Here is a 10,512-nt window from a genome sequence, read left to right on the forward strand (position 1 = left end):
AAAATGTATTTTATTTATTATTTTTATTTTATGTGTATGAGTGTTATGCCTGCATGTAGGTAAGTGCACCCATGTCGTGTAATGCTCGTGGAGGACAGAAGAGGCTGTCGGATCCCCTGGAACTGGAGTTACAGACTGTTGTTAGCTGCCACGTGGGTGCTGGGATTTAAACCCAGGTCTTCTGCAAAAACAGTGTTCTTAACCGCTGAGCCATCTCTCCAGCCCCACATCTTGAAAATTTTATAGGCTGTTCATCTTAAAATTATAGTTGACTGGAAACTATATGTTTATTATATATTTTTACATTTCAGCTTAAATTACAATAGGTAACATCTATATGTATGTAAATATAATATTGTTTCTACATTTTAGAAATACACCGCTATAAGCTTATAAAATAAACTGAAGTGAACATCTTGAAAATTTTATAGGCTGTTCATCTTAAAATTATAGTTGACTGGAAACTATATGTTTATTATATATTTTTACATTTCAGCTTAAATTACAATAGGTAACATCTATATGTATGTAAATATAATATTGTTTCTACATTTTAGAAATACACCGCTATAAGCTTATAAAATAAACTGAAGTGAAACTTACATGGGCATCTCGACATTGGAGAATTGTAACTATGATGGTATAGATTGCCAAACAAGGGTGAAGTGTCCAAGTTTCCAGATATTTATAATGAAATAATACAGGAGGAAAAATGAAACAGGATAAGTGTGTCCCTCTAGAGGCAAAGCAGACTAAAAATATTTTCAGATTACTGGCTCAGCAAATTTGCTCATTGGAATAAAAAGAAATCACCATTCTGTGCAACTTGTCAAGTTCCACAAGGCTTTGTCTTCTTTTTTTTTTTTTTTTTTTTTTTTTTTTGTTTTGAGACAGGGTCTTACTATGGAGCCCAGGCTGACCTTGAACTCGTAATCCTCTTGCTGTACCCTCTCAAGTGCTGGGATTACAGGTGTACACCACTAACCCCAAACTTCATGAGGGTCTGAGTACGTATGTGGATTCTGTTGCTCTGTTGTGTTTTTGGAATACCTACTGTCAACCCAAATCTCCTATATTTCTTATATAATTACATAGATACATAATTTTGAGTAAAAAAATTTATTGGAAGATAACATTTGTGAACATATTTTAATACAAAACAAGAGCATCAGCCACTGTGAGACTTCCTTTGTTGCGATTAAAGTTTTACAAGTGTGTAAGTGTATCACAGTTGGGAAAAAGCCCCTCACCCCGTACTAGGACATGAACCTAGAGCTTGGCAAATGCTACCCAAGCAAACATTCCACCACTGACCTACATTTCCAAGCCCACCCTAGGACAAGGCTTTTAATGAATAAATATTGATTAAATGTGGCTGGGATGCAGTTAGCATAAAACCAAGCAGATCACATCTGTGCTAAAACTTACACTCTATCCGAGTGCCCTGTGTCATGTATTTAAACCAAATAATGGAGATGCATGGAGAGCAGACTCACGGTACAGTTTTGGCAGATTGGAGAGCCCCTGCAGTCTCTAAGGAGGGGCGGTGGAAACTGAGGCAACTCATTTCTTGACTGTGCAGCTATTATAGTGTTCCTTTAGTCTAGGTGGGATCAGGCAGGAACCGAACAGCTGACCTGCTGGCTAGTAAAGCTTTAGTTCTGTCTTCATGTATTTACCTAACAAGTAATGTAGCAATCTGATCCTACTACAAAGTCTATAGGCTGCCTGAAAAATTCTCTGATACTCACTTGATGGAATTAATAGCTGGAGTGCACCTGAAACTCCAACAATGCCCTACACATCCTTATAGGATTTTTGTAATTTTAATTGCATCAAAAAAGTCTTTTATATATAAATGGATATTTGCTAATAGAAAACTACATAGGTTTTTCTATTTAAATGAGCAAAAGATGAAGAAGTATGCTAAAACGCAGAATACTGAGTTGAGATGGTGAGGCAGATGACATACGAGGCAGAGCTTTGTGCAGAGCTACACTCCTGGAGACTCTTCAGGTCACCAATAGCCATTTGATTTTCCTCATGTCTAAACTGGTCTCTGGCAATAATGGATCAGACTGCAGGAAGAACCCAATATTCTCATACAGCAACTTCTCTGGCCTGGCCAGCTTTGTGCTCTTCCACAGTGATACCCGAGGAATGTTTCACTAAGTGCATTTAGCAGTCAGTACTGCAGTTGCTAATGAAACTCTGTAAATTTGTATGGAACTCCACAATTAAAATTCCATTTAATATGAGATATGCTAATAAAGAATATATTTTTTTAATCTACTAAGTGAAACACCCATATATCAAAAAAAATGTCCAAAGTACATCCGTCTTCCCCACTTCATTTGGTCTTCAAAAATCTGTGTAGTTAAATGAAACTCTGCCTTTTCCAAAGGGCACAATACTGCTAAATAGCATGACCTAACTATGGCCAGCAGAGGTGGCGCTCACAGACACAGTATCTGAATATGAAGCTCTGCGTTCTTAATGTTTACCACAAACCCATCGGAGCTGCGCCTGCGCCTGCAGTTCAGTCAGTTCCTCAACAGTCCTCCAGCTACACTGGCAGGCATACGCTCGGGCCCCTTTCTTCGCTGTCAACTTTGTTTTTAGTTTGTGGAATTCTGGCATGTTGTTCCTGTGGGACAAACAGGAAGACTTAAGCATAGTCTCTTTGTTCAGTGCAAAAAGAAACAATGCAAAAGAAAAAAAGGTTCTATTTTAGTTTCCTTTGTTCTTTTCCAGACTCATACTAGACTATCTTGGTCCCATTATGCCAGCAATAGAAGACATACTTAGTGGTGTCATTTCTGATGGTATTTTTTGGCATTCATCCTTTTTGGAGACAGGGTTTTACTGTGTAGCCCTGGCTGGCCTAGAACTCACTTTGTAGACCAGACTAGCCTCAAACTCACAGAGATCTGCCTGCCTTTGCCTCCAGAGTGCTGGGATTAAAGGCATGTGCCACCACATCCTCTGGCATTCAGTACTTGTGTTTTAAAATTTTTATTTATTTATTTTTTAATATTGGGATATTAGCTTAAAAACCCAAGAACCAATCAATGAAGTTAAGGACTGTTCGTAGCCACCATGTGGGAGCTGGGAATCGAACCCAGGTCCTCTGCAAGAGCAGTTAGTGCTCTTAACCACTGAGCCATCTCTCCAGCCCCTATTATTTTTATTTTATGTGTTTGCGTGTTCTACCTACATGTATGGAAGTGCACTTGTGTCATGCAATACCTGTGGAGGACAGAAAAGGGCATCAGATGTCCTGGAACTGGAGTTCAGATAGTTGTTAGCTGCCGTGTGGGTGCTGGAAATTGAACCCAGGTCTTCTACAAGAGTAGCCAGTGTTCTTAACCATTGAGCCATCTCTAGCACACATTCAGTGCTTTTAAACGGCAACCTTCTAGATTTGATTATTAACACAGTAATATAAAGGGCTGAAGAATCCCTGACTTGACTAGTCAGAGATGATGTAAGGGCAGAGCAGGAAGGATGGTAGCTCCCTTCTGTCTCATACCCACCCATGCCATAAAGGCCTGAGACCAGTGGGGAAAGGCAACAGGCCTCTTATGAACTGACTACAGAACTTTTCATTAACAGGAAAATGAATCTGTTATTTCTGTATGCTGAACTCAGACTGTTTCTTTCATTTCTTTCAATGATTTGCTTATGTAATTACATAATCAGCAACAAAAAGTCTATCCTGAAGTAAAAGTTAACAATGGTAAAAATGATTGAAGTACCACCAGGAGTGGTGGTACATGCCTTTGCACTCTGGAGACAGAGGCAGGAGGATTTCTGTGAGATCAAGACCAGCATGGTCTACATAACAAATTCCAGGCCAGCAGTGGTGACAGGGAGACCCTGCCTTAAAAAGATTGATGCCTCAAAAAAAACTGATGCAACAAGAAAGACCAATATTAAAAATGATAATCATTGGATTTGATTGTATTATAGAAAGAATAAGAAGCTAGTGTAAGTTTAATTACTAAAGAAAATCAAGTATGATATTTATGATTATTTCATATAATAAGTTTATGCATATATTCTGTGACAAATAAATGTGGACAAATGAAAAATAAAAAATTGGAAAAAACCCAAAGTGAAATGATAAAATATAGTATAAATACTAAACAGAGAGAGAGAGAGAGAGAGAGAGAGAGACAGAGAGAGAGAGAGAGAGAGAGACAGAGAGAGAGACAGAGACAGAGACAGAGGCTGCTGCCCAATGCTTATGGTATCTCTACAAGAGAAGGCAGTTCCCCAAGTGCCCTCTGGTGGTCAATGGGCACCACATTCACCAGTACAATGTACAAAATTCAGGCATAATTTAGAAGGTTAGAACCTAACAAAACCTGAGAAATTTTTCTAGGTTAATTGTCTGAGTTTAGGAGAGTGAGCCTCTGACAGCGGTGACTTAGCTAGGGTTACGGAAAACGAGGGGAAGAATCTTGTTTTAGAATGAAAAAACAGCCCGCTCAAACTAAGATAGTAAAATGAGGGAACACATCTTTTCCTCAATCTGCAATATATTTTGCTAAACTCAGCACCTGATACCTGACAGAATACTTAAGAGATTTTAGGAACAGGAGTAATGACTAGCCAGGGAATTCAATTATTTTTCAAGTGCTTTTTAAGAAGAATGCATTTTAAAAGTTAAAAAAAGTTATCCACCATTTTCCTTAAAGAGAAGACATGATTTAATAGAAAAATAAAAGCGTTTCATTAGCTATAGTGGCAGAGTGGTCAATAAATGTAGCCTATGATTCCTTTACAAAACAACTGCACAGCACTGCTGTAACAAACATGCATTTAACACCACTAAAAACAGATGGCTATGTACTGTGGAACATTCAATGGACTCTGAAACCTGTTAGCTTACTACCCACCATTGCTTTCCCTCTTCTCTGTGTTATCATTTACTCTCTGCTACCTTTACTTGGCCACATTCTCATTCTCAAACCAGACCAGCATATATGAAGTCTTCAAGTTCCTCGTCAGCACTCTGGCCCTATCAGTCTCTTACTGCGTTCTCTCTTCTTCCTAACCAAATCCCCTTGCCATCAGCATTCTACTCACATACCTGTCCATCCTTCCCTTCAAAGCATCTCTGTCTTGACAAAATGACTCCTAACTCTTCATTCGCTTCTTCCAAGTTGCCTTTGTGGGTAACAACATTCAATCTCAGGGCCTCATGTAAAGTTTCCTCTGAGGTTCAGAGACAGTTTCAATAGCACCTGAAATTGAATATCTAGCTTCTTCCTTAAAACTCATTCTTACTTCATTAAGGGACAGGATCACAGTCCATCTGTGTAAACAAGACTCATCCTAGATGATGTCTCTCACATTCCACAGCCAGGCCTACCTCTAAAAATCTGTCTTTTTTACTGCCGTGATTCACATCATTTCATTCTCATATTACTGCAATATCCCACCATTAAGCCTTGTGATTCTCTGTTGCCCTGGTTCTCCTACATGGTTGTTAGTTATCCCTTAAAAATTCTCATCTGAAGCTGGGTGTGGTGGCCAATGCCTGTAAACTCAGCTTGATCTACAAAGCAAGTTCCAGGTAAACCAGGGCTGCATAGTAAGACCCTGTCTCAAAAAAACCAAAAAACCAAAAAAAAAAAAAAAAACAAATAACAAAAAACGCCCCCTCAAATCTAAATAGGTCTTTCTCAATTAAAAGCCTTCAGTGGTGATCCACTGTTGAAAGAATTACATTGTAAACGCTGTACTATTGCTCCCCTGGGTCCTTTCGGATCTCTCTATACTACTTTAACTCTTGCTATCAACTGCTCTTGTAGCCCACACTTTATATAGTTCAAACTGCTTTTGAGTCCCCAGGCATGCCATGTGATTTTACCTCTCTGTCTTTAAAGATACCTCCTAAGTGCTAGAGACAGAGCTCTGTGGACACTGTACAACACGGGTGTATTTACATACATGCTGACAATATACTCATACACATAAAATAAAAATAATTTAAAAAGGGAGGGGGAATTGAAGTTAAAAGTTCATTTTCCAATTATGAGAGTAAAATGTGGGCTGCACTTAAGAGTTGGGGCTCTTGACCAGATTCTGGGACTGTACCTGACTTTATTTGGGCTAGGGGCTGTGAAACTTCTGAAATTAGAATTTTTCCATGTGTTTGTATTTTGTTAATGTGTACACATGGGCACATAAGTGAGTTTACTTTCAAACTAAGAGTAGTCAGGGAAGATGCATGATGAACTGCACCTGGGGGAACAAGGTTTGGGGAGGTAAAATGGGGGTCAGGCATTTTGGGAAGTAGGGAGCTTGCAAAGTCAGAGGGCCACCAAGTACTATGAAGTAGCTAAAATCTTGCAAAGGTGAATGTACATTGTGGGAAGACAGAGTTGGAGAGAGGTTGGCTCATGGAGGGTCTTGAATAAGCCAGCTAAGGCATTTGAACATCATTCTCTGAGCAGAAGAGTCCTGGGTAGGACAATGGCATCCTCAGAGCTATGCTTTGATGCTGAGCATGGAAAGAATGGTCTGAACTGAGAGACTGTGGGCACAAAAATCAGAGAGGCTACTCCTGTACTCTTATCTGGAAATGATACATCCTTATTTAGGCAAACAGAAACGAGATGCGATGAATGAGAGAGAAACCAAAAGACTGGACAAGTAGACAAAGGGACAGAACAGCAAAATGAGAAATGAAAAGGGCCTGATGCATTTTTCACAGGGCGACGTTCAAACATACCTGAAGAACAGGTAATCACATGATTTGTCCCACATGCAGTCATTGTAGCTTACTATCCGGAAATCACAAGCTATACAACGCAGATGGTCACATGCTCTGGTCAGAAAGGAAGAAGTGTGTGTAAAAGATGATTGGTATGTTTAGATATGAAACTACAGTGATTTACTCACAGGTATAGCACATGCTCCAGATAACTGAGATTAATCAATTATAACTATCTGTACTACAGGGTTGCTACATGTTTAAGCTTTCAGGTTAATTTTTCACATCTCTCTTACAAAGATCTTGTGTACATACACACATTCATGATTATACATACAATAGAGAAGATGTGTAAATCAAAACATGAGTGATAATACATTGAAACGAAACTGTCTCTCCCGTAAGCCACTTCAGTGCCGGGACCAACACTTGTTTGCTTTCTTCTGGATTACTTGGCATTGGTACTTTCATTCGCCCACTAAAAAATTATTGAGAAACTACTATATGCTCATGAGAGTCTCAGACTCTACAGAGAGATGAAATAAACAGTGTTCACCAGAACTCAATTATGTAGTATGTTAGAAGATAAAAGGTGTTTTGAATGAAATAATGGAGCAGGGAAATGAAAATCAGGAGTAGCAGGAAATGGGTTGGAATTTTGAATAGGGTGGTCTGAATAGGTCTTATTTAGAACACATATTTGAGTAGTTTCTTTAAAAGCTACCCTGAGTTATTTAAGGGAGGGGAAAGAGCACGCTTGAATCCTGATGGCGAAGATGCAGCAAAGAGCAAAATTCCGGTTACACTGGAGAGGACAGAACTGCACATGGTCAAATGTTTCTATACACACAGTGCAGACAAATGACCACAAAGTGAAGAAACCAAAAAACCCAGTGTGACTAGCGTAGGCAATAAAGAACACAGGCTCTGAACACAGTACCTGGATTCAAGAAATTCCTTTGTGACTCAGTTTTTCTTTATAAATTTTCCAATTTTGCCTTTGCTCTTTTCAATAGTATTTGTTTCAATACACTTTTACTGTTTCAGTAGTATGCTTTTACTTTTCAATAATATTTCTGTTACACATGAAATAAAATACAACAAACCCATTAGATTTTTTTCCCCTTCAAAACTCAGACATAGGCCAGGCATGGTGGCATATGCTTGTAAGTACTTGAGAGGTAAAGGCAGGAGGACCATGAGTTCAAGATCATCATTGGCTGTGTAGTAAGTTCAAGGCCAGTCTGGGCTACATGAGACCCTATCTCAAAATTCATATATTACCTTCAAAACTGCAATAATTCTGGCAATCTTTTGTTTAAAAGAATAAATGCCTTATATTTCTATAAATACTATTAATCATAACAATAATTAAGCATTTAAAATGTTTTATATAATTCCTTTTCTTTTAAATTCTCAGTAATTATGAAGTTGTGTTGTACAAACAGAATTTCAACACAATTATTATACACCTGAATTCAGATTCTGAATGTACAAGTCAGGAAATAAAAATGATGGTTCCCAAAGCTACCATAACCTCCTTTCTTATGCATATGTAGTTTATTACATGACCGCACAGTGTTAACTTTAATGCCTTAATACATATGTACAATTTGGCTGAATTATTGCTATTGTGGGAACTATAATTTAGACTTTCCTGACATTCTGTATATGTAACATCTCAACCATAATGTTAAATATAGTTTTTAATTTAAAATTTAGTAGTTTATCAAATCAATTCACACTACCATGTTTTCTTACAACACTGTCCTATGAGAAAAATAAAACCAACTTGCAGCTAAGAAATCATCACAGCACGATGATGTACTCTATTAGATCATAATTAGTACTGGCTGAATAATACTGGAATAATCCAGTCTTGCAAGTAGTTTAAAAAATGTTTTAAGAGAATAATTTGAGTGGCTTGAAAATAATGCTGTGGCTCTATCTGTACCTGTTAATGCCACTACATTTCCAAATCTTCTTCCTCCTTTCTACCTATACTTAAAAATAGCCTTACCCCTAAACTGGAGCTTTATCCAAAAATCAAATAAATAAAAACAAATAAAAACAACATAGTCAACTCCCTTATGTCTGAACATATAAATTAGCACTTCCTTCAGAGCCTAAGAATATTTTTCTTTCAGGAAAAAATTACATATATATGTGCATATAATTATATATATATGCTCCTCACCTTATTATAAGGTCATGTTTTGATAAACCCATGTTAAGTTAAACTGCATGTAACCTATATCTAACCTATAGCATATATCATAGCAACATACTAGACTGCAGAGTCTTGGTTATTCACCTTTGTGACTGAGAGGCTCACCATCTATGACCAGCACTGATAAAGACTATCACACTACATAGTGCTAGACCATAGAAAGATAAAAATTTTAAAATATGACATACAACTAATACTGAATGTGTATCACTTCTGAGCTATTATACTGTAAGTCAAGCATTTGTTAAGCTGGGATCATCTGCAGACAAAAGAAAACCAATATAAAATCATGATTCCAATGAAGGATAAACTTTAAGTTTTTCCTTTGGAGGGAATACACAAAAGAAGATGTTTACACTTCTGTTCAGCTGAAAAATAGAACTGACTTTTTATGGGTTTTTATGGTAAGAACGACCAAAATACAGTTCTTCCACATACAGCCAAGCAGGTTCTGTAGTTCTTAGTTAAATTCCATCAGAGCTACACAATGGGCATGCTGGAGAGCTTCTTTTGTCAACTTGATGTACCTGGGTGGCAGGAACCTCAACTACGGAATTTTCACCATTGCATTGGCTTATGGCCATGTCTGTGGGGGCATTTTCTTGATTGTTGAGTGATGTGGGAGGACACAGCCCACTGTGGGCTGTGCAACACCTGGCTATGTGGTTCTGTGTTGTCTAAGAAAGCAGGCTGAACACAGGCCAGGGGAGCAAGCCAGTAAGCAGTGTTCCTCCACAGTCTACGCTCCACGTTCCTGCCCTGAGTTCCTGCCTTGGCTTCCCTTGATGTACTGTGCTGTAAGCCAAACAAACCCTTTCCTCCCCAAGTTGGTTTTGGTCAGTGATTTTATCACAGCAATGTAACTAAGACAATGGGTTTTCTAGAAAGTCTTGGTATTTGGACAGTTTCAAAATAATAGTGGCTGGCTGGGTGTGGTGCCACATGACTGTTATCCCAGCACTTGGGGTGGGGTAGAGGCAGGAGGATCAGGAGTTTGAGGTTATCCTTGGTTATATAGGGAATTTGAGGCCAGTCTGGGCTACATGAGACCCTATATCAAAGCAACAAACAAACAAAGCCACAGCTACAACTGTCAAGCACCCAAGATTCTTCTATCTTTACATGCAGCACACTGGTATACTACCAAGCACAATGGCAAGGAAGCAAGTTGCCAACCTGAGTCTTGCTTAGTAATAATGGGCATATTACCTGGGAGCTTTTAAATTATTTTGGACAGGATTTTGCTATGTAGCCATGGCTGGCTTGGTTTTATAATGTATTCCAGGCTGCCCTCAAACTTGTGGTAATCCTTCTGCCTCAAACTCCCAATTGCTAGGGTTATAGGCATGAGCTACCATGCTAGGCTATCTGGAAGCTATTTTTTTTTTTTTTTGACAGGGTCTCCCTAGTCCCAGTCCACCTGGAAGTGACTATGTAGACCAGGCTGGCCTTGATCTTACACTGATCTGCCTGCTTCTGCCTCCTGAGGGCTGGGATTAAGGCTCACACCACCATGTCCAATGTTGGAAGCTATCCTGTCTGAAAGATATATATA

At 38.6% G+C, this 10,512-nt stretch overlaps 1 protein-coding gene across 2 annotated transcripts in view; it reads right to left on the reverse strand.

Moving 5' to 3' along the window:
• Positions 1-1,100: 1,100 nt before the first annotated feature.
• Positions 1,101-10,512, reverse strand: part of CUNH8orf37 (chromosome unknown C8orf37 homolog) — a 22,536-nt gene continuing 13,124 nt past the window's right edge. Inside the window, exons 5-6 of one of the 2 annotated variants that reach the window (XM_008847852.2) lie at positions 6,746-6,841; positions 1,101-2,647 (exon numbers count right to left, since the gene is read on the reverse strand). In XM_008847852.2, the coding sequence (XP_008846074.1) occupies positions 2,494-2,647; positions 6,746-6,841 (250 nt within the window). In that variant the 3' untranslated portion in view covers positions 1,101-2,493. The remainder of the gene's footprint in view (positions 2,648-6,745; positions 6,842-10,512) is intronic. The other variant, XM_008847853.2, reaches the window with a different exon arrangement.

Source organism: Nannospalax galili, unplaced genomic scaffold, assembly GCF_000622305.1.
Source record: "Nannospalax galili isolate Female #2095 unplaced genomic scaffold, S.galili_v1.0 scaffold183, whole genome shotgun sequence".
NCBI lineage: Eukaryota > Metazoa > Chordata > Mammalia > Rodentia > Spalacidae > Nannospalax > Nannospalax galili.